Here is a 27058-nt window from a genome sequence, read left to right on the forward strand (position 1 = left end):
GGGTTCTTCCCCATAGAGGATGAATGCGTATTTCTTGTATGTACATGATCTCGGCTGGATGGACACCTACGGACATGTACATCATCTCCATTTTCGATCCCACTGGAGATCCAGTTTGATACTCTGCTCCGCCCAGTCCTCAAAGTAGTGGAGTCTCAAATGATTAATGAATTTTCATTAAATGCCAAATGACCCAGCTTTCCTAGTTTGGCAGAGAACACAAGAAAATGGAGTACAGGACAGCCAGAGGAAAGAAGGCGGGTGACTATGACCGTGGGACCCCCAGGGACTGAGCAGATCTGGGTGCACAAATTATTAAGGACAGCTAAAGGTTTTCCCCCATGACAAAGCACCAAGATTTTTTTTAAATGGTTACTTTTACTTCCTTAAATGGCAGTCAGTGTGTTACACCCAACTCCATCTGACTCAGAGAACAGGGGAGACAACCAGTTCCTGGAGGTTCTGAGCACACTACCACAGCACCCACAATGAGATGTTCCGCAGCCACGGAGGACTCAGGACCCATTTGCCTGAGCGCTGAATGCGCCCCTGGTATGCACTGCTCTGCATTCTTGTAGCTGCTTTTTATCGTTTTGCTGTTTCTTCTGTTGTTGTCAGTTAGTCATTTGACAAACACTTGTTGACAATCTGTGATTCAGGGACTTTGCTGAGTAAGACACAATCCCTACCCTCAAGAAATACACAATCCAGCCTGGCAAACAAAAACGAAGAGCATGAACATAATGAAGTTAGTGATACAGCAGGGAGTTTATCACAGGGCCAATGGAAACGTCAAACAATGCAGGAAATTAACTCTGCCTGGAGGGTGGTGATCAAGGCAAGCTTCACAGAGGAGGTGATGCTTGCTCTTGGTCTTGAAGGATGACTCAGAGTTCTTCCAGCGAACAGGGTACAGACAAAGGGGGCTCCTGTTAACAACCTGAGGGATAGATTCTGGCAGAACTCCACAGACAAAAGCAACAGCTTCTGCAGGCAACTTCAAAATGCCTCCCTCCACCAGACCTTCTCTCTGTTTCTGACTTGCCACAGGCCAGAGGGGCATATAATTGACTTATTATTATTTTTCATAAAATAAGAGTTTAAAGGCTCAGAATGAGTTCCCGAGGGCTGCTCCAGCCTGCTCCTCCCTGCTCCAGGAGGCAGGAATCTTGTTCTCCATTCTATCTCAAGCGGGAATGAAGGGCCCCTGGCCACCTGTCTCAGCCGCTCGGAGGCTTTTCAGGCCCCAGGTCTCAGCTGTGTTCTGTTCCGTGGGTGATGCTATCTCTTAAGAATAAAACCAATGCCCTTCCCGGATTTTCAAGGTGTGGCTTCCTCCCACAGGGAGCAAGAATGAATAGACAGGCAGAAATGATCAGATGCAGGCAGATAACGACCGACTGGTCCGCACAGACCTGCCCTTTAAGTAAAAGCATGTGGGAAGGGCAGACCCACAGCCCGAGGCTGCTCAGCCAGCGCCACCTCCATACTGTGGGGGGATGGGGGGGGTGTGCTCTTCTCTGCACGTTCCCATCACCAAGCGCAGCACCGCAGAGGAGCAGAGCCAGCTCAACCTCAGTGGCCCGAGAGAGCCAGGAGGCCGGGGCCACAGCCAGCTCGGCCTCTCTCCACCGTGTGACCACAGCCAAGTGGCTTCCCCCTCTCTGCCCCAGAGCCCCTGGCGGGGGGTGGGGAGGGAACAGAACCACAGGTGGTCTCCATGCCTGTGGCTGTTAACACGCTGACAGCTGACTCATTTTCCTCTTTAAGTGATTTCCTTACTCATTAACCCACCAGAACATCCAAGACAGAATCTCCACTCTTCTTAAGTACTTACGTCTGACACAAGGGTTTAGGGCGATGAAATACATCCCGGGCACCAGTCCGCTGCCAGGCTCTGCCCTGAGAGAGGGCAGCACAGCCGTGACCACGGCGCTGGGTCTCTGGATGTCGATCCCCATCAGGATGCGCTGGCGGGGGAGAGCCCTCAGCACTGGCCCGGCACAAAGCGGGCACTAAGAAGCGATCGCTGACCCCAAGGCCCAGGACCGCACAAACGTTACAGAGCACGTGGAGGTAGCGGGGAAATGGGAGCACGCATGACCAAGTCCACGCGGGAGCATGCGGGGCAGGCGGGCCCAGTGCATCTGCGGGCCAGTGGTGGGGGAGGGGAAAGGCAGGTCTGACATGGAGGGAAAAGGGACAGAACTAAAAACACTGGCCTGGGAATTGGCCACAAAAAGGGCCAAGGTCCTATTCTAGAAGGTGGCAGAACCAAAGAGTGGATATAAAACGCATGCTGTTCAAGTAAAATCCGGAGTCCCCACCACGGCTCGTGAGGCCCGCCCGCCGACTCTGGGCCCTGCCCGCCGCCGGCCCCGCCTCCCCGCACACAGGTGCATTTCTGTCCTCCCGCTCGCCCCTTTTCTTCTTCACATTTTAAAAACTGAGACAGCATTAACATACCGTACAGTGTTCCCCCTTTAAGTGTACAACTCATTGGTTTTAAGTATATTCACAAGGTTGTGCACCCACCACCAGTGTCTCATTCCAGAACATCTGCTCACCCCAAAAGGAGGCCTCATACCCACCAGCAGTCACTCCTCATCCGCTGTCCACACTCCTGACAACCACTCATCTGCTTTCCACTTTCGAGGATTTGCTTGTTCTGGAAACGTCATATGAATGGAATCACACAATACAGGGCCTTTTCATAACTGGCTTCTCTCACGGGGCACAATATTTTCAAGGCTCATCCATGCTGTGGCATGTGTCAGTATTTCGTTCCTTTTCACGACTAAATACTATTCCACTGTAGGGCTAGATCACATTTTCTCTCTCCCTTCATCACTTGATAGACATCTGGGTGATTTCCACTTTTTAGCTGTTACGAATAATGCTGAATGTGAACATTCGTGTACAAATTTTTGTGTGGACATGTGTTTTCATTTCTCTTGGGATTGCGAGGCTTAACCTCTCCAGGAACTACCTGTTTTCCACAGCGGCTGCCCCATTTTCCTTTCCCACCAGCAGTGCGCGAGGGTTCCGACTCCACATCCTCACCAGCCCCTGTCATCACAGCCTCTTAGTGCATTGAAGCGATATCTCACTGTCGTTTGAGCTGTGTCTCCCTAATGGCTAATGATGTTGAGCATCTTTTCATGTGTTTCTTGGCCATTTGTATATCTTCTTTGAAGAAATGTCCATTCAACTCCCTTGCCCATTTTTCAATTGGGTTGTCTTGCTATTATTGAGTTGGAAGAGCTCTTTATATATTCTGGACACTAGACCATTATCAGATACCCGCCTTGAGAGCCTTCCCATTGGCTGGGCCCACTCCTCACCCAGGTACCCGCACGTCCGGCTCCTGGTTCAGGTCTTGCCTTGGGGTCACCTCCCTTTAGGCCTCCCCTGAGCACCCTGGCTAACGGCTGCCTCCCTGCAGCCCATGCCCAGCTCGTCTGTCACCTGTCCCCACACTCCCGCAGAATGGAGGCTCTGCCACTTGGCTCCCTCAACTTCCCCACGTCCAGAGCGCCTGGCACATCGTGGGTCCTCGATGTATATGTGTTGGATGAACGAGTAATTACGAGTCACTGAAGAAGAAAGCAAGTTACTCTCCCAGAATCAGACACGCCGCCAAATCAAGAGCAGAGCGAGCGGCATCCCGGTTCAGGGCTGCAAGAGCTCGCGGGAGTGAACACAGACCCCCCCTCTGTGGGGCAGGGGCTCACCCAGGGCCGCCCGGAGCCTGGCTCCCGCCCTCCCCCCCAGAAGCCGCAGCGTGACCCGCAGGGGCCCCTGGCCTGCCCCGGGCAGCAGCTTCCTTTCTTTGCAAACCATGAACAATACACTCCAATCTACAGTCAGGGGAGAATTATAGCCAAAAAAGGGAAGAAAACTACTTCCAGGTCAGATCGGATGACCTCCAAGGGACATCCTTTCAGACAAAAGTAACAAAACCAGAATTTCACCCTGGGAAGGACAGAGGCGTCTGAATTACGGTGTCGCTCCCCGGAGACCAGCACAGGTTTTCCACTTCAGCGAAGGCAGAAAACTCGCTCTGAGCTGCGCATTCCCACAACGTGTCACCCGCCAGAGGCACGGGCCTTAGTCTGTCCCTTAGCATTCAAGAACAGAGCTTGTGGAAAGTTCTTAAGACAGGAGTTCTCATGACCAGGAAAATTTTTTTTTTCCTTTTTATCGTCTCTAGATCAGATGGTGGGTGTTAACTAACCCTACGGTGGTAGTCATTTCACAATTCACACAAATCAAACCACATGCTGTACACCTTAAACTTATACAGGGATGTACGTCAATTATTTCTCAATAAAACTGGGGGTAAGAAAGACAGAAGAGCTTGCCTGTGATCTTCCTTCCTTTCAAAGGAATTTCAGTTCTAAGGGTCGGGAAGCAGCAGTGCCAGGAGTCGGGGCCAGAAGCGCAGGCACCAGGCAAGGAACACAGCTCAGCCTCTGTGCAACCTTGGGCCAGTGCCTTCACGTCTCTGAGCCTCAGTTTCCCCATCTATAAAATGGGAATAACAGGGCCGACCACACTGGGTCACAGTGTAGATTAAATGAAGTCATGATTAGATGTCTATGGCAGACGAAACAAAGGCCCTGAAAGATGTCTGCGCCCTAATCTGTGGAACCTGGGACTATGTGACCTGACACGGCAAAAGGGACTTTGCAGGTGTGATTAAATTAAGGATCCCGACGTGGGGAGATGATCCTGGATGATGCTGGTGGGTCCAACGTCATCACAAGCATCCTCAAAGCAGGCAGTGGGAGACGGGAGAGTCAGAAGCAGAGATGCACCGTGAGAAGGACTCAACCTGCCATTGCTGGCCTCGAAGATGCAGGAAGGGGCCATGAGCCAAGGGATGCAGGGGTCTCTAGAAGCCGGAAAAGGCGAGGAACAGACCTCCCCTGGAGCCTCTAGAAGGAACCAGCCCTGCCGACACCTGGATTTCAGCCCCATGAGACTGATTTTGGACTTCTGGCCTCCGGACTGTAAGACGATAACATTATGTTGTTTTAAGGCATTTAAGGTCCAAGTTCGTGGTCACTTGTTACAGCAGCCACAGGAAATTCACACGATGACCTCAGCACAATGCCCGGCACAATAAAGGCCCAGTGGTCACCATTATTTTTCTGAAGTGCTATTATTACCTATTATGGGCAAGGAAGCTTACAGAAATGCATAGAAGATAAATGCACAAGGAAAAATGAGATAAACTACGTCCAGAACGAAAACAGGATCTAAGGCAGGTTAATCTCAAAATGCACTGATGAAATAAAATACGAAATGTGGAGGTGCATCCCGACCTGCAGACACAGGCCTCCGGGGATCTGCCCCTGCTGAGGCCACGGAGCCGAATCTGAAAAGCCACACAGCCAAGCAGGGGCTCCGGGGCGGGAGACCTGGGTCAGAAGCCCGTGGGGGCGGGGGCATCGGCCAGGGAACCTGGGGGCCTGCAGACCCTCTGCACAGGCCGGCAGAGGGGAGAGCGGGCCTTCCAGGGGAAAGCTCAGCTCCCAGACATCTGGGGACTGTGGTTTGTGCATCTGCTCCACCATCGTCTGAACGGCAGGTGCTGCCCCGGGTGCTGACGGAACAGCAGAGACTCAAACAGAGCAGAACTCTGCCCCCGCGGAGCTCAGCCTCCAGCAGGGGAGGCGGACGACAAACCGACACGTGAATGCTCCTGCACATAATAACTTGGGGAACCCGTAGGTGATACAGCCCACGACTTGGGCCCACACAAGGGAGTGACACACCCAAGGGACCGGCTGACCATGAGGGGTGGGGATTCTCCACCCAGGATACCACCTCCAGAAAGACAAAGTCCCTCTTTCCAGGACCTCGCCATGGAATGGAAGAAACAGACACGCACACAACCACCGCACCGTGTGGTGAGCATCACAAAGGCGAGGAGGGCATCTGAGCGGAGGGGACATTTACAGTGGGCCTTGACGGATGTATAGAAGTCCTCCAGGAACTCAGCACAGATGAGGACAGTGCAGGAAGAGGGGAGACTGTCCACAAGTCAGGAAGAAGGGGGAGGGCAGGGCAGCGCCGTGCAGGGAACAAGCGGGGAGCCTCCCACACAGGTCTGGGTTCCAAGTCCAGTTTTTCCGCTTACTGTGCCATCTCAAGCAAGTGGCTTTTGACTCTCCAAAGAAATCATCAGATGCCTCATCAGTAAAATGGGGATAATTCCTATTGCAGGTGTCACTGTGCTCATGACTCCCTCCCGGAGAAGGAAAATCAGAGGAGCCGACACACGCAAAGCGCCACACGGTGCCTGGCACTCGGGCAGCCACGAGGTCAGAATCATCCATGTTGGGACGCACATCGGAGGGGTTAACTGGCGAGCATCTGTCCTAAAGGGCAGCTCAAGTCATCTCTGAGCTTCTGGACCTGATGGGCAAAAGCTCCCAAAGGTTCCTAAGGGGAGAGGGGCTGATGCAACCTGGTGCAAAGCTCAGAAGCCACCTGTGGCCTGGACTGCAAGTTCACCGAGGCCACAGAAAGGGCCCACTCAGCCCTCGGCGAAGGGTTTGGCGCACAGTAGGCCCTCAAGAAAGAGGGAGAGGGAAAGCTGAGGTCAAGGGCGGAGCCCTAGGGAACACCCACACTTATGGGGCAGGAAGGGAAAGCAGAACCGGCAGCAGGAAGCGAGAACGAGAGATGAGAGACATAAAAGGAGAAGTGAGTGAGCCTGGCGGGGCAGAAGCAGGGGGAGGGGAAACCATTTTCCAGTAAGCGGAGGTCACTGACAAACGCTGGGGGGAGGCAAAGCGGAATCAAGACAAAGACACAGCCGCTAGATTTGGCACCCAGAAGATTACTAAAGACCCATGGATGCGGTTCCACGCTCGGGGTGTGGGGGGAGAGCAGCACGGAAGGGGGTGAAGAAAGGATGGAGATGAGGAGGTGGAGAGAACATCTCTGCAATCCACAAGCAACACTTTCTTTTTTTTTCTGAGGAAGATTAGCCCTGAGCTAACATCTTCCGCCATCCTCCTTTTTTTTTGCTGAGGAAGAATGGCCCTGAGCTAACATCTGTGCCCATCTTCCTCTACTTTATATGTGGGACGCCTAACACAGCATGGCTTGCCAAGTGGTGCCATGTCCGCACCCGGGATCCAAACTGGTGAACCCCGGGCCGCTGAAGCGGAATGTGTGCACTTTGCTGCACCACCGGGCTGGCAACACTTTCAAACAGCGTGCGTTAACTCCGAAGGATTTTCAAGGAGCACATACTCAATTCAATTAACTACTTGAACACTTTTTCTGAACAAGAGGCACCCTTCTCACCAGGAAGATGGACGTCCAGTAACCCTCCCATGGGAGACGTGGCCACAAACTCAAACGCAAACACCAACATCAAGAGGCAGTCCAAAACATCTGTCACAAAGCCCGTGCATCTTATGACACAAAGAAGCCACGCGATGCGACTCAGGACCTCCAGCAAGAGATGTGCAGGAAAAGAAGGCCCGGGGAGACTGGAGACTGTACAACACTGTGAAGGGGATGGCTCAACAGCCCTTCAGGGTACCACTTACAAACCATAACCCAACATTGCTCCTGGAGCAAAGCAGATGCTCAATTAATGTTTGTTGATTGCATGACTGACAGACTGTTCAGCAGTTTACATTGTACAAAGCACTGTTACAGATTTAAAGCTTCTTTCTGACCCTCATATTCCCTGAGACACACTACACAATTTCTTTCTCTCTCTTATCACTCAAATTTCTGAAATCCATACAAGTTTGTGCAGGTAGAAGAAAAAATCAACGCACAGAAGGGCATGATAATAGACCGCCAATTGCGTGTGTGTCGTAAAGCTACCCACACAGAGGCCACGGACAGCAAGTGTGTTTGTCTCTTCTGCATCCCATCCCTCTTCGCCTGGTAATGGCAAACATTCTCTCCTTGAACCAACTCTCCTCAGGCTCTTCTCAGCTCGCTTTCAAGTAGGTCTCAACTTTTGGGCTTCCGTGTTCATCTCTGCATTATCCGATTTAGCAAGAATCCTGCTAAGTCAGTTTAGCCACCATCCCTCATGCTCCGTGTCTGATCGCCCTCAATATCTGATCGGGTTCCTCATCCTCCACCATCCTCCAGGTGACGTCTGAACCCCTGGCCCGCCGTCAGCAAGAACCCTGTGAGGTCAGCGTACCAGAAGCCCCCTTGCCCCGACACGTCCTCTTGTAATTTCCATGCACTGACCCCTCCCCTTGCTCCTTGACCGTAAATGCCCCCTTTTCCCTGTTGTATTCAGAGTTGAGCCCAATCTCTCTCCCTTGTTGCAAAACCCCATTGTTTGGCCCTACACTTGTCACGACAGTTCCCCTGAATAAAGCCTGCCTTATCGTTCTTTGACAAGTGTCAGGATGAATAACTTTTTCCTCAACAGTAAACACACCCCCATTTTCCCTGGGAACCATCCCACTGCCACTCTCAGTCCCTGGTAGGGCTGACCCCAGCCCAGGCCTCTGCTGATGCATTTTGTCATGCATCCTGGAGCAGAACAGACCAGAGAAGGGAGTTGTGAGAGAGAAGGCGAGTACACAGTCAAGGAGGGCCTCTTTCCATCCCTTTCTTAAACATCTATGCCAAGTGGTTGGGCAGCCTCTCCTGACATACCTCTTATGATGGAGGTCTCACTACCTCTAGTGACAGCCCATCCTAACTTGAGGACAGCTTTTCCTCAGGTGAACTCAAGTCTATCCCTGAAATTTCTACCGTTTAGTCTCCTGCCGCGTGGGGTCAGGGTTGGGGTAGGAACACTGAAGAAGTCCACACCCTCCACGACAGCCCTTCGAACATCTGAAGACAACACTCATGTCCCCCTTGGGGGGAGGCGTCTCTCTAAGTTAAGTACGCTCAATTTCCTCAGTCAGTTCTCACAGGAGAGGTTTTGAATTCCTTTCCCAACGTGGATTCTCCTCTCTTAGCCTGTCCCAGCTGTTTACCCTGAGGCCTATGGCCAGGATTCTTTTAGATGGAAGCGATAAAGAACCCGCTCAAGCTGGCTTAAAAAAAATTTTTTTAATTGGTTCATGAAAGCAAACAGCCTAAAGAGAGAGCTTCAGGCGTGGCTGGATCCAAGAGTTTAAGTCATGTCATCTGGTCTCCAGCCCCATCTTCGGCTCTGTTCCTGAGTTCTCAGACAGGTGCTCTCTCCAAATGGGAGACGGGTCCACAAGCTCCAAGCCTTCATTATGCTTACAGGTCTTAATCCCAGAGAAGGACAGAAGGACCCTTTCCCAACGACTCCATCCAAAGTCTCAGGGATAAAGGTGATTGGCTTGACTTGAGTCACATGGGTGCAACCCTGAACCAATCAGCTAACAGAGGGGATGGCTTACTCTGATTGGCCAGGTTTGGGTCATGTGCCCTTCCAGTGGGAGGGGTAGAGTCAGCCCCACTGGAAGTACATTGGCTGAGCAGCACTATTAGAAAGGAGAGGAAGTTCCCCTAAAGGATGGATGCTGAACAGACAAGAACATCAAACCCCACATCTCTCTGTGAGTGACGTTTTGAGCTGAACACTCCAGGCTCACCAGAGCATCATGAGAATATCATCTGCACCCAGACCATCATTCAGCCAACATCACGGGGCATCTACCCCAAATCAAGCTTCATGCTGACACTGCCCTCAGTGAATGCATCTTTTCTGGTAACCACCCCACACATCAAGTTTATTTCAACCTATGCACTGACGTGCAACACCTTCCAAGAAGGTGCTGCATTAACAATAACCACATGTATTGAGCACTGACACTACACCAGGCACGGCCCCACAGGTTTATACGTATCACGTCAATTTATCCTCACAACAACCCTGTGCATATGTGCAATCCTTATCCGCATCTTACAGACAAGGAAACAGAGAACCTGGGAGACTTGCCCAAGGTCACACATCACAGCACAGCTACAAGTCAAGGCAGACACCCTGGCTCCGCCATCAATACTTATAACTGGACAGCTCCAAAATCTGTACCGACAGAAAACTGGATTCATTCCCAGATGCCTGGATTCTTCCCAAAATAAAAGTGCTTGCAACAGAGTACTTTGGGGTCCATCAATAAATGATCGGAGAAACAATGTTACATTTATATGAGAGAACGTCATGTAGCCATTCTAAAAGCTGGGCGATGACAATAAAACATCAGCTCCATGAGGACAGGGGCCTTCGCGGCTTCTAGATTCACCCTCCATGCCCAGATCAGTACCCTGCAGAGTAGCCATTCGCATACACTGGAGGAAGGCAGGAAAGAGAATGAAGGAACAAACTTCTGAGCGGGAAAACTCTATCTGAACTGGATCTGGTTTTGATTCTCTCCTTTTTGCTTAGTCTTCCTTCCTGAATATCCTACAAGGAACACGTATTACTTGTAAGGTGCAAAAACAAAACATGATGTCACAGGCAGCCCGAGCCACCACCTCGTCACATGGACCTGATCTGGTAGCCTTTCTGCTGCGATCGGAGAGATCCATGTCACATCAGTCTGGCAAACGGCTCCTTCCCCGTGGCCTCTGCCAGCTGAGCCCTGGCTCCTCCTGCCCCCACCCCGTCCCCGGCTCTGTCAGGGGAACCAGAGACGCTCCAGCACCGCTCGGTACCCATTTCCTCCCCATCATCTCTTCACCCTCCCACCTACCTGGCGCTCTGGGACCACACACTCTACTTCTGCATCTGGGAATTACATCCCACCAATGAGATGGCAACCGCGGTAACTAACATTTACAGAGCGCTTACTTCATCCTTGGCCCCGTGGACTTGTTTCCTTAATCCTCCTAATGACCACATTATAGTGGAAGGATGAGCAGGTAGGTGAATCACCTGCTCCAGGTCACATGACCAGCGAGTATTGAACTCAGGCTGTCCGATGCCGCCCAAACCTTCAACCACTGTGCTAACAACCTCTCACCATGTACTGATCACCTACTGCATGCAGACCTGGGCCAAGGGTCTAATGCGTGCCCACATGGGGCCAAATGCCTAATGCATGCCAGCCTGGGGTTGAGCACGCCCTGTGGGCTAACCTGAGGTTGAGTGCCTACTGTGTGCTGAGCTGGGGCACACACTGAAAGCTGCAAAACAGAAAGCACGCTGTCATCACAGGCACTCTAAGAGTACAAGTAATGATATGAAAGCAACAGGAACGACAGCCAACGTGCATGGGGGCCCGTGCTCTCATTTTAGACAGATTAGCTCAGTCAGCCCTCCCAGTCACCCTCAGAGGTAGCGCTGTCGGGATCCCCACTTTACAGACCAGAAAACGGCGGCACAGAGGAAGGGACATCCTTGCCCAAGGCCACACAGCGAGCAAGAGGCAGAGTTGGGAGGTGAACCTAGAGCTTTTCTGATTCCAAAGTGCCCTGGCTGTTGACATAAGGGATCACAGGAGGCTGGGCGGGTGGCTGACTCCTGGATGGGCTAAGATGGGGAAGAGGAATTCCACCTGGAAGGAACCTCCAAAGTGAAGGCCCCAAGGCTGGGAGTGTTACAGTGTCAGGGTGTGGGGAGCCACTGGGAGGAGATGTGGGTGGGGACAAACTCACTGGAACGCCAATCAGACAGGCTGTGCTTAATTCAGTGGGCAGAGGGGAGCCATGGAAGGTTAATGAGCAGAGAAGGCACTTGATTAGAGATGTGCTTTAGCAGGAGTTACTCCAGCAACGGGGGGTAGAATGGACGTAAGACAAGCAACGTCAAGGGCTAAGAGACCTGCAATAAAGGGCTAGGGGGTGAGGGGCAAGGGACCTGTTTTTGGTTTGCCCCTCTTCTGGAAGCAGCATGCCCCCCCACCCTTCTCTCAGAAAGCCACCCTCCCCTACTCTGTCTCCTCCTTTGGGTGGGGCTGCCCCTCCCCCACTCCAGGGTGGGCACTGGTCCAGGCCTAGCCAGCCGGGGTCCCAGTGACCAGTTCAGGACGGGCACATGAGCCCAGCCAGGCCAAGGACTGTCTGTCAGTCTGGAGACTTCCGCTGAAATCACTGGCAGAGGATCCCTCTCTCCATCGGGATGGCTCTGCCCACGTCCTGGAAGCCGGGGCGGTCAGTGGCCATCTGTATCACCACTCAGGGAGAACCTGCCCTCTGGCCCCAGAACGGCGAGAGCGGAGGAAGGCAGAGCCAGGAGACAGAGGAGGGGCCTTCGAGTGTGGGCAGCCTCACCTGTGCCTCGTACTTCCCCTGGACTCTCCAACCAGGGGAGCGACAGGCTGATTGTTTGCTTAAGCTAATCTGCACTGGGCTCCTCCCACTGCACCTGCAAGATCGCCGACATCCCACTGGGACGGAGTAAAGGGCAGGAAGCGAGAGTGGAGGCGGTGATGGAGCAGTCAGCCCCTAAAGAGTGAAGCCAGGTGCGTCCCACACCAGAAGAGGCGGGGGCAGGGGCCGAGGACTCCAGGTCCTACCAGCAGAAAGAAGCAGGAAGAAGAGGGCACAGTGATTTCCAGATCCGCGACCTTCTAGAACACAGCTGCAGTGGACAAGGAGAGGCCAGGCCTGGGGCCCCAGGAGAGAAGAGAGACGGGAGGCTGGACGGGCAGATTCCATTCTGGGAAGCACTGACAGTAGCCAGAGGGCAGAGGAAAGGGTGTTTCAGAGAGAGAACCCCCGAGGATGGGCTGTCGGGGAGGAGAGAAAGCCCAGGAGGAACTCCTGCCCCTCACCCCCGGGGGTGATGGAGGAAGAGACCAGTGCTGTTTCGGGCTCCAAGTGCTCTGCACACCTTGCGAGATGATGTTTGGAAATAGGGAGGCTGAGCCAGAGTGGGCACCTGTCTTCACAGCGCGGGACCCTCAGGCCCGTTAGGACACCTGGCCACAAATTAAGGCCACTAAGCCTTCCTGCACCATGCAAGTGGGCAAACACGTCTTTTGTAACCTGCAAACCACCCCACATCCCTGAGCAGAACCTGCTGGGGCACTGAAGAGGTCTCATGGCTCGGAGATGAGAATCAAAACCACTTCCTTAGAGAGAAGAGGCCAAGAGCATGGGCCTCGGAGCCAGCCTGCCCGGGTTCAAGTCCCACCTTGGCCACGTCCTAGCTGTGTGATCTCAGGGAACTCACTTAACCCCTCTGGGCCTTGGTTTACTCATGTGTGGAAGGGGAACAATCTCAGTAACGGAGACAAGGCAGGCCAGGTGCAGTGACTCGCATCTAGAAAGTTGCTATTCGATGTTCTGATTCCTTTGTCACTGGGTTTCGGGGACACGGCAGTGGGAAGGAACAAGCTTTTCCGAGCGGAACAAGAGCAGACACGGGAACCATAGCTCGCCTGTGCATTTGTCCAACAGATGGCTGGGGAAGGAAGGCAGACTTCCAGCCAAAGCAGACGGAGCCTTCAGATCCCACGGCCCATTCATAAGATCAACAAGCAGCAGGCAGAGCATTTTCAGTTCCCCCGCCAGGCACTCCCCACTCCCACCCCTGTCGTCGGGGAAGGGTCAGGGTAGAAACCCGAAAGCCCCCAGGGAGGAAGGAAGTGTTCTCTGACCACACCGAGCCCTCGCCCAATGGCCAGGAGCATCTGTTCGAAATCTATTGACAGGATGCTCTTTCTTCCCCGTCACCTTCTCCTGCTCGGTGGAGAGAACAATAGCTTCAAAGGGGGACGCAGTCCAGTGGGGGCTGGGGTGATGGATGGCCAGCAGGAGGAAAGAAACTGCTAGTGGACTGTCCAGGGAGGAGGGAAGCTGGCCTGTGAGACAAAGCCTCAGAGCTGGCAAGGCAGAAAAATGCCACTGAACCTCCTAGCTGTGCACCCAAGTGCGGAAAAGTCAATAGTCGGCACTTTTCTACTTGCAGAAGCATTCACCACTGTGGCAGCGGGACAGACAGAGTGGAGACACAGAGGCTGAGCAGGGGCGTGGGTTCAAATCCTGGCCCATGAACTCCCAACAAGGGGCCCTGGGCACCTTAGTCAACACGAGTTTTTATAGTACTTAACGCATCTGATATTTTGAACCAATTTCTTACAAAAGCAACTAGCGACTGTCCAGAGGCAGCTTTCAGACAGACATTTTAGTTGAGAGAACATCTTTAAAAAAAAAAAAACCTTAGTGCCACCCAGTATACTGCCCGTAGCAGATACTTCAAAAATATTCTTTGACTTAAACTAACTTGCAAAATATCATGTGATTCAGGAAGCAGCTAAGGATCGGAGCAGCCGCATGATCCTGGGCACAATTTTGTATTTTTTATTTATTTCACAAATGGCCATGTAGCTTGGATGGGCAGGGTCCCGAGCATTTCACACACATGGACTCACTTATCCTCAGGAGCCTTCCAAAATCACAGATGAGAAAACCGAGGCCCCAAGAGGTTAAGTAACTTGCCCCAAACCACAGAGCTAGGAAGTGGCCACCCCAGGATTCAGACGCACCGGACTGGTGCAGAGTCCCTGCCCTAATCTCCAGGCTGCACTGCCTTTGTCTGAATCTACCTGCTTCTGAGCCAGAGACCAGAGCCTGGGAGAGGGCCCCGGAGAGAGCACGTTCTCCAGTCTCAGCTGGAAAGGGTCCTATTACCAATGAGGCTGAGCCTTTGCCTCTGCTGAGAGGTCAACGGTGATACACACCACATGCTCTTTCCTTTTAGTGGTTCCACACACCCCAGGAAAGGGCACAAAGTTTACAAATCTTAAGTATTTTGCTTGATGCTTTCTTACATATGTACGCACCTGTGTAACCACCTCCCAGATCAAAATACGGGACATTTCCACCCCACCCGACCCAGCCTTCTGTGTGTCCCCTCCCAGTCAGTGGCTATCTATCCCAAAATGGGACCACTCTTCTGACTTTTCACACCATAGATTAGCTTTGCCTTTTCTACAATTTTATGTAAATGGAATCATATGCTGTGTACCCTTTTGTACCTGGCTTTACAGTCTTCAAATAAAATACACGTATATAACCAGCACAGGGACAACGATTGTGAGAGAAAGGAGGGTGCAGCTGGCAGTTTCCTTCTCCTGCTCTTAGCTCCAGGATTTTTATTTTGGCTCACTGGCCGATCAAAGGGGAGGTGGGAGGGCTGAGCACTAGAGTTTGGAACCGCATGAGTTGACCATGGAAAACCAGTGACCCGCAGAGGGCAAAGGAGCTGTCTCATCTGGAGAGGGTCCTACGGGAGCAAGGAAGCCAGCTGGTCACCTCTGACTGCTCTGGATGTCCAGAAGGGAAAATACTTTATGAGGTTTTAAAAGGGTCAGATCTGGTTCCTCCAGCGCCAGAGGCGCCCAGAGAGGCCACGTTACTGTCGCTCCTCCCCGGGCGTTGACAATTTCCCAAAAGATCAGGAATTCCCCCAAAAGGTGCGTCTCCCTACCTGTGCACTGTTGGATGAAGTCCTGATATTCCGCTCCTTGCTCGCCGGGAACGATGGTGGAGCCGTCATATTTAAAAGTCACCCTTTGGATGGAGAAAACACACACACACACACATACACACACACACATCAGCGTTGGTAGCTGCACGGTGCCGAGCTTCCAGCAGGACCATCTAAGAGATGCTCTGGCTGGGGAGAAGCCAGCGCGCTGGCTTCCCACGCTGTCCTGGGTCAGGGCTGCGGAAGACAGCACGGATGCCCCTTAATCCGTCCCGTCTGGAAGCCGGCTCAGCGCACCAGGCCCCCCGCGAGCCGGGGAGCGGGGCTCGGAGAGCAATGGGAAGTTCTCACCAGATGACGGCCGAGCCGTCGTCGCGCACCAGGTTGTACGCCGCCCGGCAAGCCTCTTTGTCGATCTTGGTGGCCATGGCCGCGGGGCCGCAGGGGGGACACGCTGCCCGGAGGACGGAGCGCACCCCGGGCCGGCCGCAGGGATCGGAGCGCGGCGGGGACGCGCGGAGGGCGGGCGGGCGCGGCGGCGGCGAGAGCCACGCGGGCTGCGGGCTGCGGGCTGCGGGCTCCGAGCGCGGCGGCGGCTCCGAGGGCGCCCCGAGCGCGCGCCGGGACCCTGGCCGCGCCGCCCCGCCCCCCCCGCCCATTGGCCACCCGGGCCGCGGCCCGCCCCGCCCCCCCTCGCCATTGGCTGCCGGCCCGCGGGGGCGGGGCGTCTCTACTCGTCGGCGGCCAATCCCAGCCCGGGCGGGTTGCGCAACTCCGCGGTGGGGGCTGGAGAAGGGGCTTTTTCCTCCTCCTCCTCCGTCCTCCTTCCTTTCTCCTCTCCTCTCCTCTCCCTCCTCCTCCTCGTCCTCCCAACCCCCTCCTCGTTCTTCCGCTCCCCCAGCTCCTCCTTTCCATTTCCTCCTCCCCAATCCCTGTCACCTTTCCCTCTCCTCTATTCCCTCTCTTTCCTCCCTGTTCCCTCTGCGTCCTCCCTATTCCCTCCTCCTCAAGCTTTCTTCTTCCCCCTTCTCACTCCTCCCTTCCCTCTTCCCTCCATCCTCCTCCTCCCCCTCCTTGCATCTCCCTCCTCCTCCTCTCTGCTCCGTCCTCACTCCCCGCTGCCCTGCCGCAAAGCTCCACAGCCCCACAGGGGACCTCCAAGTGGGTGACTCAGTGTGCCAAACCGAAGGAGGCTGCCCCCACCCAGTGTTCCGCTCGAGGTTTCCAGGTGAGGCGGACCTGGAAAGAAGGTCTCCATTTCCAATTGGAGAGGAAAGGAAGTGGGTTGCTTCCAAAACGCTGGGGCATCACTGTTTACTTTGTATTCTGGTTATTTGCCTTCAGGTCCCATCTCGCGCTTTGGGTTCCTCTGAGAGCAAGAGCTGACTCATTCTGTCTTCCTCACTCCCTCTCTGACTCACTCATTCATTCCCTCGTCCCTGCGGGCCACAAAGACCAGTTGCAGTGTGGAGGCGGGTGAAGAGGCGGGACCCTGGAGACCCGACGTTTGAATTGCAGCCGGCGCTACCACTTTCTACCTGTGGGCCCTCGGACAAATCTCAGAAACTCTCTGAGATTACTTACCCCCAATGGAATAATAATAGTCCTGACATTGTAGGTTTGTTTTATGGTTTAACTGAAATGATACAGGTAAACAAATATGTTAGATATTCAAGAAAAGGTCACTGTTGTTGGTTATTAAGCAATTAAAATAAATCCTAAACAGAAACCCAAAAGGTCAGGGACGATGTCCAATTAACAATAAAATTCTCAGTGGCAAACAAAAAACAAAATCAGTCAATCAGTCAGTGGATGGGTAAATGAGTGGGTGGATGGGACCACATTTTCAGGAAAATAGGAGCAGGTGTTGCTCTAAATAAAAAGACAAAAACAAAGAAATTCTGGTTTGATGCAGCCCAAAGCCGTTCCCCCTTACTCCTTGATAAAGGTTATGAGCAAATTGGCCATTAGAAAGAAAAACAGCAACGATGGATCCACACCTCACACCATGGATCAGGATAAATTCCGAAAGGATCAAAGATTTAACTCTAAATAAAGGAAACCCCAAAGTTCCAGAAGAAAACCTGGGAATCTCCTTCCGTCAGTCTGGAATGGGAAAGCCCTTTCTAACCATGACTCAAAATCCAGAAGCCATAAAAAAGATGGATACATTCAAATATATAGAAAGTCTTCTTCAAGGAGGAAAAAAACATATCGCCCCACGTGCAGTGTCAAAACAAGAGAGGAAGCATTGAAAAAATATTTGCAACTCAAATCACAACGAATTAGTCTTGCTAACTTATAGAGAAACCAACCTAAAAAACAGAAAAGTAAAATGGGCACAAGATGGGACCAGACAGATCAAATGGCTCTTAAACACTTGAAAAGACGCTCGATTGCAACCTCTAATAAGAGAAATGAAAATTAAAGCAGGACTGAGATACCTTTAAAAAAATTTAGCAGGTTGGGAAAAAAAATCAAAGTTTGATAAGTCTGCTTTGTTGGTGAAGCTATGAAGACCCGGCCCTCTCATACAGCGCGGATGGGAGTGCAAATTGGCACAACCCCCCGGAGGCCATTCGGCAGGATCTAGCAAATTCACAAATCTGTGTGCTCCTGACCACTCAGTTTCCCGTAGAGGCCAGTGGTGCCCAGCGCCAGCTGGACGCTGAATCACCAGGATACGGGGGCCCGACACCCAGAGAGGCTGATGCAAGTGATCCGAGGCGTGGCCTGGGTGTTGGGATTTTTAATGGCCCCCCGGGTGATTCTCATGGGCAGCTGGGGCTGACAGCAACTGCTGTAGACACAACCACATGTGTGCAAAATATATTCAAGGTTATTCATTGAGCTTTATTTCTAGCAGCGGAAAGTTGGGTATAACCTGAATGCCCATCAACAAGGAGCTGGGTGAATAGGTAATGATACAGGTATGCCATGGAGAACTAGGCAGCTGTGAAAGAAAGCGCGAGCGAGAGGACCGTCTAAATACTGATGTGGAGCATTCTACAAGCTACATCGTGAGCAAACATAGCAAGGTAGCGAGCTCTGTGTTCAGAACACCTTCTGGTGTTGCTACCTTTTGGGTAAAATGTAGGGGAGGGTTAAATAGATATCTTTATTTATTTATAAGTGCATAAAGACCTTTGGAAGAGCACCCAAGAAAAAATAAGTCATATCTGTGATGGCGGTGAGGTAGAGAGCCAGGTACAGGGGGAAGGAGAAGAGAGGGATTTCACCATTCATTTCTATTCTGTTCTATTCTGTTCCATTCCATCTTTGAACCATGTGAATGTGCTGTCTATTCAGAATATTAAAGAACAACAACAACAACAAAGTGCCTCCCATCCTGAATTTGACTCCCGGGTTCAGCACAGCGGGGGGAAGACCTTGAAAGTATTTCGCCCTTAACTGTCCTTCTCTTTGTATCCATTGTTGCTGTCGCCCTCTACTGGACTGAAAATGTAAAGGTTTGGTTTTAAAGAGAACCCTGATTTTGAGCACCCTGAAGTCAGCTTGCCCAACTAAGGCAGAAAAGTAAACTGCACCAGAAATAAAGCCTGTGTGTAAATATTTGTTTAAATTGAAATCCACATAATATAAAAAGCAATCTAATTCAATTCATGTTTCTTTAGAAGAGAAATCACATCAAAATATTTGATACATGTGCTACCTACTGTGTCAAGAATTGGGGGAGTAGTATAAATTCATTCATTCATTGTTCGTTCTTTCGTTCATTCGTTCATTCATTCATTCATTCATTCATTCCTGGCACTGAGCCCATGATGTGTCCAAGGGAATCACAAACTCATTTGCCTGTAGGGGGCAGGCACGTAATAGAAATGAGCCAAGCACACAGCCTGTAAGAAAAACGTTTCTGGAGGTGATTGTCTGGTCTGCCCTCCACAGGATGTCAGTTTCGTCTTCAGAACTGACATCTAAAGGGGACCACTGGTTCTCAGCTCTGTGGAATTCAGGCACGTCTGAATCAGGGCTCTGCCGCTATCTTTCTGCCTGTTTCTATTTTGCCCTCTTTCGTCCATCAGTTTCATCTTCAGGCAGATTCTGCCCCTCTGCCTGGCACACCCTTCCCCAAATTCTGCATGGCTGATTTCTCACTCAGACCTCAAATGTTACCCCTCAGAGAGCTTTGCAACTGTCTAAGAAAAGCAAGAAATCTGCACCTCTTGGTGAAATCTCTTGATTCTCAAACTTTGGCATTAAAAATGTTACATACAAGAGCTGCCTGTGTGCAAATTTGAACTAGACAAATACTCCCTGCCCTCATGGGGCTTACAGTCCAGGAGGGGGGACCAGCAGTTAGTTTAGTGTAGATATTATTGGTTGCTAACAACAGAAAACTCGAGTCAAATAGGCTTAAACAGTGGAGGGGAAGTGATGGCTCAGTGACTGACAAGCCCAGAGCTAAGTGGAATTCAGGCACGTCTGAATCAGGGCTCTGCCGCTATCTTTCTGCCTGTTTCTATTTTGCCCTCTTTCGTCCATCAGTTTCATCTTCAGGCAGATTCTGCCCCTCTGCCTGGCACACCCTTCCCCAAATTCTGCATGGCTGATTTCTCACTCAGACCTCAAAAGTTACCCCTCAGAGAGACCTTCCCCAGCATCTCAATGTAAAGTAGCCCCCTCTGTATCTCCGCTGGTCACTCCCTGTCGCATAATCTTCTTTTGTTTTCCATTGCACTAGTTGTTATCTGAAATCACCTTTATCATTTGTCTCTTTACTCGTATATTGCCTGTCTACTCCCAGATGAATGTCAGGTCTCTGAGGGCAGGGACAGTGTCCATCTGACTCACCATTGTATGTCCATCTCCAAGCACAGTGCCAGTCCCAGACAGACACACAATTCATTGTCACTGAGAGGACGGATGCAGGACGAGGAAGAGAGAAGAGTCAAGGGAGGATGTCCTTGCATAGGGTAGACATATAGATCAATGGACTACAATTGAGAGACCGGAAATCCACTCTTCCATTTATGGTTAACAGATTTTTGACAAGAGTGCCAAGATAATTCCATGGAGAAGGAATAGTCCTTTTAACAAACAGTGCTGGAACGAATGAAATCGGACCCGTACCTCACACTGTATACCGAAATTAACTCGGGGCTGGCCCCGTAGCCGAGTGGTTCCACTTCGGCAGCCTGGCTTCACAAGTTCAGATCCCAGGTGTGGACCTACTCCACTCATCAGCCATGCTGTTGAGGCATCCCACATACAAAAAATAGAGGAAGATTGGCACAGATGTTAGCTCAGGGCAAATCTTCCTCACCAAAAACATTAAAATTAAAAAAAAAAATCTCAAGGAGCCAGCCCCATGGCGGAGTGGTTAAGTGCACATGCTCCACTTCAGCAGCCCAGGGTTTCGCTCATTTGGATCCTGGGCATTGACATGGTACCACTCATCAGGCCATGCTGAGGTGGCGTCCCACACAGCACAACCAGAAGGACCTACAACTAGAATATACAACTATGTACTGCAGGGCTTTGGAGAGAAGAAGAAGAAAAAAAAACAGATTGGCAACAGATGTTAGCTCAGGTGCCAATCTTTAAAAAAAAAATCTCAAAATGTATCACAGGCATAAGCATAAGAGTTACTCGTAAAAGAAAGCTAGGCATAAATTTTCGTGACTGTGGATTAAGCAATTATTTCTTAGATATGACACAAAAAAGCAGAAGCAACAAAAGAAAAAATTAGATAAGTTGATCTTTAGCAAAATTTTAAAATTTTGTGATTCAAAGGTCCTCATCAAGAAAGCGAAAAGACACGAATAGAATGGGATAAAATATGTGCAAATCACATATCTGATAAGGATCCAGTATCCAGAATATATAAAGAACTCTTACAACTCAAAAATACAAGGCAGGTAACTCAATTAAAAAATATGCAAAGTGTTCAAATAGACATTTCTCTAAAGAAGATATACAAAGGGCCAATAAGTATGTGAAAAGACACTCAGTAAGATTAGTCATTAGGGAAATGCAAATCAAAACCATGTTGAGATACCACTTCACACACCCTAGGGTGGCTAAAATTAAAAAGACAGACAATAACAAGTGTTGGTGAGGATGTGGGGAAATTGGAACCTTCATGCATTGCTAGTGGGAATGTAAAATGTATCCGCTTTGGAAAACAGTTTAGTAGTTTCTCAAAATATTAAACATAGAGTTATATGACCCAGCAATTCCATTCCTAGGACTAGACCAGAGAAAAATAAAAATGTTAAGTCTACATAAACAGCTGTATGTGAATGTTCATAGCAGTGTTATTCATAATAGCCAACAAGTGAAAACCTAAATGCCCATCAACTGATGAATGGATAAACAAAATGTGGTCTAGCCACACAGTGGAATATTACTCAGCCATAAAAAGGAATGAGGTAGGAATTCATTCTACAACGTGGATGAACCTCAAAAGCATCACGCTGAGTGAAAGAAGCCAGTCACAAAAGACCGCATAGTATAGGATCCCGTCTACATGAAATGTCCAGAGTAGGCAAATCCATAGAGACAGAAAGTAGATTTGTGGCTGCAGGGGCTGGGGAAGGCGGAGGGCGTGGACAGTGACTGCTAATGAGTATGGAGTTCCTTTTGGGGATTGATGAACATGTTCTGGAATTAGATAGTGATGATGGTCGCACAATTTGTGAACATACTAAAATTACTAAACCGTACACATGAAAAAAATGTTCAATGAAATTTTTAAAAAGAATGAAGGAAGGCTCCTGGGTTGGGGGCCTGAGCATCTGGGTGGGTGGGGGAGATGCATCCAGTTTGGGACAGGTGGCATTTGAGCTGCTCATGGGACATCACAGTGGAGACATCCAGCAGAGCCACGGGTCTGCGACTCAGGGCCGAGACAGGGTGGGAGATGCAGGCCGGGAGGCCCTGGATCTCCGGGTGGTGACTAGGCCAGGGGTGTTTGCGATGGCCCAGGGAGGGTGCTTAGGTGGGAGGTCTGCAGCGGAGCCCCACAGATCAGCAGCAGTGAAGGGAAAAGGAGCCTGCCAGGAAGACTGAGGACCTTCCAGAGACGGGGAGCAGCTCAGGAGAGGCGGTGTTTCAGGAAAGGGGAGCGGCCAGCATCGGACAAGCTCGGACCCATCCCTGTAAATAAGGCGGAGGAGAAGAAAGCGGGCAGCGAGGGGGGAGGGGCATAAGACAGTGCACAAAGAAATTCTTAAGTCTGTTTTAGACCCAGGAAAGGGACAAAGGACAGAGATTAGTGTGTGTGAGCTCCTCAGTGACTTTCCCATATGGCGTCTTTCCAGCCCCCCTGCCATGCCCCCTGGGCAAGTGATGTAACATGTCTGGATGGATGATAATATTACATGTAATTAGTAATAGTAATTATGTAGCATATACATTACATAGTAGCTATATCATGCAGTATTAGTAATAGCAACGTCCCCCTGCGGATTGTATGCCAGTCACCATGCTAAGTGCTTGACAACCGTTTTCTCAGTTAATTCTCACATCTCCTAGAGGAGACGCTGGAGGAGACGCTGTTGCTCAGACCTGACTTAGATGAGGGAACTGAGGCACGGAGGCGGAAGCCCTCTCCCGAGGTTGCACAGCTCGAACATTACAGAGAAAGTATCTGAACCCAGGCAGTCTGACCACAGGCGTCTGAGCCTCCCCACCAGGAAGCAGAGTTTGGAGACCTTGACATTGACCCCGGCTAGCTCAGCTACATGAGCTCTGAGACAACAAGGGAAATCTGGGCTGGCTTTTTCAGACCATCATTTTTGCATGAGCTTTACCGCTTTCATTGCAAAAAGCTTACAGACTCTGAGAGGTCAGTGTCTTGATTTCCACGTTTTCCTTAGGGCTACAAATTTAAAAGTAAGAAATCCCACCTCAGCTGTAATTAGAGATGGGAACGAAGCATAACCCTGAAACTTGCTGTCCTCAGCAAGGTAGTTGTGATTCTGAAGCAGGTGCCTTACACGGAATGGATATTAATAGAAAATTATACTTATAGACTCGGTGCTGAGCTCACCGACTGTCAAGTCTCTGAAAAGAGGCTCCCAGGAACATTTGAAAAATGAAGATGCTGACCCACCGACTGAGGGAGCGTAAAACGGAGCTCCTGAATGGTCTTTCTCAGGAACTGAGTCTCTCCGAGAGACTCCACTCAGGTTCCAGAAATCTGGCGGGAAGACACCAGAAGCAACAATGTGACCTGGGATTTTAGCTGCCAGTGAAGAAGGGCAGTGTGGGTCCAGGTCACCAAGTGGGGCAGTGTGGTCTAATGATCAAGGGTTTGGACGACCACTCCCCCAAATCCTGGCTGTACCACATACCCTTCCTGAGCCTCAGTTTCCTTTTCTGTGAAATGGGTACCCCACCCCACCCCCACAGAGGAACTGTTGGAGGATCATATGTGGAAAATGCACGTAAAAGGATATAACAGCAGCTGGTATTCTAAGTGCCAGCCCCCCAAATCTGGATGCAGTCTTAAACTGTCACTAGAAGTAGCACGCTGAACTCGAGTCCACAGGGAAACAGAAACTATGTAAGCATACATATGTCCACATGTAGAGTCAAGTATATAAGCAGGAAGAATTGCATGCAGGGTATTGGCTGCACAAGGGGTGGGAGAGCTGAGAACTCAAGCAGGTTGGTGAAGCAGCTGGGAAATTAGCCACAGCACAGAGACTGGCGACCAGCCCTGGGCTGGGGGGATGGGGAGGAGAGAAGGGAGTACTGGAGTCCTGGGGCCAGGGTCCCCAGGGGAAGCTGGAGCAGCAAGGAGCTGTGGCTGCTGGAGATTTGCTCAGAGAGGGGTGGAAGGACCTCAGCCCATTCTTCCCTCCCACCCTCCCATCTCTCACCAGGGTCTCCCACTGACCAGGGAGCCTGGAAAACACAGCCTGCAGGGGCAGACCCTGTCCCCACTCTGCCCCCACCCCCAGGGACTCCGAGCAGAGGAGGGCAAGGCAGGGAGCAGATGGGACAGGTTCCAGAGTAATAGAATGCCCAGAAGAAGGGAAGAAAAAACCTGCTCTACCGTGAGCTGGCCAGACCACACTTGAGGATTGTGTTCTGATGTGGGGGTCGTGCGTAAAGGAGGACCCCAGCTGTCCCAGGGCAGTGCTCAGGACTGGGAGGGGACAGATGTGGTCTATCCTGCAGGAGAGCAGTCACATGGAGGACGTGGGGACTGCCTCTCCATTTGGAGGGACTCTCTCTTGCTACAGGTGATGGTCTTCTTATATGAACCTCCCAAGGGCAGATCATTATAGGAAGACCAAGTTGGATTCAACATGAAGAAGTTCTTTCCAATGGAAAAAGAATGGGCTCCTCTGTGAGGTAGGGAGCTCTGTCACAGCAAAGGAATCATGAGAGTTAATTCTTTTTTTTTTTTTTTTCGGTGTGGAAGATTGGCCTGAGCTAACATCTGTGCCAATCTTTCTTTATTTTGTATATGGGACACCTGCCACAGTGTGGCTTGATGAGTGGGGTGTACGTCCACACCAGGGAGCCAAACCTGCAAACCCTGGGCCACTGAAGCAGAGTGTGTGAACTTAAACGCTATGCCACGAGACTGGCCCTGAGAGTTAGTTCTTGATCTGGTAACTGTTGCCATTCTGAGCTAGTTTCTACTTTCCACATGTCAAAGAAGTTTCTGTAACACAGGGGATCTTGTATCATCAGTTAAACTTTTAAACTTGCTTTGTAAAAACTCTCCATCTGTCCTGTTCCCCTCCACAGGCTGTAAATTCCTCCCAGCCAGGAACGTGTTTGCAGATCTGCCTGACTGTAAGCAAACACAATGCACGAAAATCTTGGTTCTTGGTTATACTAAAAACAAAGCAAAAAAAAGAAAAAAAATTACCACAGGAGTCTTTTAAACAGTAATTTTCCCTAGAACATTTAAAATACACTTTCAGGTTCTTTTGAGATTTTTTCTGAAATGTTTATTACATGCTGGAGAAGAGAAACTATTTTACCGAGGAGGTCCACAGAGAGGAAGAAATTAATGTGGACGATATGCAACTAAAAAGCCACAGTTGTCTGCAGGATTTGTTGAAGTGAGTGTCCCTTTGGCTGGAAGTGGCCCACGACAGCAGCATGTAGCGGGTAAAGAAATACTGTTTAAGTCCATTAACCGAGAATACTCCATTTAGTTCCATAAATATAATAAACCAAAAATCTCCAGTGCCATATTTGGACATTCATAGATAGAGAAAAAAGAAGAGAAAATAACAGAGAAAAGAGAAACTAGAAGAAAAGAGGAAAAAAGAGGAGACAGACAGGGAACTTCAGAAAGAAGAGGAACCTTTCTTGTCCTGCAGAATCAGGAGTTTGGCCAATCAGCTAATTGTGAAGCTAAGAAGTCAGCTGTCACCGGGCGTCGCCGTAAATTCATCCAGCCCGTGTGCTTTAAACTTGACTGACGTACACGAGTGTACATCCCCTCTTGGAGCACAGGCTGGCTGAAGGGGACCTTGTGTCTTCTTGCTGCATAGATCACACCTACAAATTTCTGTTGCAATCCCCCGTTTCCTCTTGCTGACAGTGGCTGGAGAACCTAACGATGCTCACAGAGTAATCCACGCGCAGACTCGTTCCCCTGCGCCTGGTCCTCCCGGTTCCCACTCCCGCCTCAGTATCGGTTTCCTTAGTCGCTCACGCCTCGCGTCTTCCCAAGTTTCATCTTAGTTTTCCCTGAGACAACATTCCTTCTTTTTATCCTCACGTTCCCACAATTACATAACATTTAATTAAATCAGTTAATGACAATAATAGACACAACTGCCATCAGCAAGTCTGGGGGCAAACACAGCCGACTCTAGACGGTCAGATAGGCCAAGCGGGAGGGGAAGAAGGATGGAGGGGAGGATCAACATGCTGGGGTGTTCCCGGAAGCAAGGGACACGTCCGTTCATCTACGGAGTCAGTTAGGCGGACGTTGGTTAAGGGAGCATCTTAAAAAAAGATAAGTGTTTAAAAATTAAGACTTGATTAGCTGTTAGAAGTTAGAGGTGCCTTTTGTGCATTAGCTCATTTTGTCCAGTAGTCCACTCATTCTCTCGTTCAGTAAATATTCCTTCGCTGACCTCGCAATCGTAGGCACAGTGCTTGGCACAGGCTGAGTGGCAGGGTCAGGATTGCTGTGCCCGTTTTATTGTTGGGGAGACTGAGGCTCGGCCATTCGTGCATTGTCACACACATGGCAAGTAGGGGTGCCAGGCCTCAAACCCAGGTCTCCTGGCTGTGGATCCTCATGTGCTTCCTGCCGTGCCATGTGTGGTTCAGATTATCTTCCCCTTACAACAGAAACTCAGGTTCTCCATGTTGACAGTGGGAGGTGGAAAGCAGACAACTCTAGAAGCCGTTTTGGAAACTGCCAGACACATGAATTGAAAGGCATATTTCCCCAGTGTAATCAGACGGAATTCTGAAGAGAATGCAAAGAAGGGACTATTTAGAGAACCGAGTTAGAAGAACCAACAAGGGCTGTGGAGGCAGCCAGGGCTCCCAGAACCGAGCTGTCACCACCCTGGCCTGAGGACGCAGAGGTGGGAGAACCCGTTACTGGAGGCTGGGGCTGGAGCAGGGAGGAGGGGCTGCAAAGGCTCCTCCTGGACAGAACTTCAGTCCGGCTCCCCTGAGCCTTTCCTTGATGAGGCCTCAAGCTTGGCCCCCATCTGCCTTTGGCCCACTGAGCCCAAT

General features: G+C 50.8%; 1 protein-coding gene and 1 long non-coding RNA gene across 2 annotated transcripts in view; one reads left to right on the plus strand and one right to left on the minus strand.

Annotated features, from left to right (window-relative positions):
- COTL1 (coactosin like F-actin binding protein 1) overlaps positions 1-15999 on the minus strand; it is a 38769-nt gene extending 22770 nt beyond the window's left edge. Inside the window, exons 1-2 of the mRNA XM_001499862.5 lie at positions 15713-15999; positions 15362-15444 (exon numbers count right to left, since the gene is read on the minus strand). Coding sequence (XP_001499912.2) covers positions 15362-15444; positions 15713-15789 — 160 coding nt within the window. The 5' untranslated portion in view covers positions 15790-15999. The remainder of the gene's footprint in view (positions 1-15361; positions 15445-15712) is intronic.
- Positions 16000-16191: 192 nt separating this feature from the next.
- Positions 16192-17384, plus strand: LOC138923390 (uncharacterized). Its single transcript, XR_011436938.1, has 2 exons — positions 16192-16589; positions 16706-17384. It is a non-coding gene; the product is annotated as an uncharacterized lncRNA (long non-coding RNA).
- The last annotated feature ends 9674 nt before the right edge of the window (positions 17385-27058 follow it).

The sequence above is a fragment of the Equus caballus genome, chromosome 3, assembly GCF_041296265.1.
Source record: "Equus caballus isolate H_3958 breed thoroughbred chromosome 3, TB-T2T, whole genome shotgun sequence".
Taxonomy (NCBI): domain Eukaryota; kingdom Metazoa; phylum Chordata; class Mammalia; order Perissodactyla; family Equidae; genus Equus; species Equus caballus.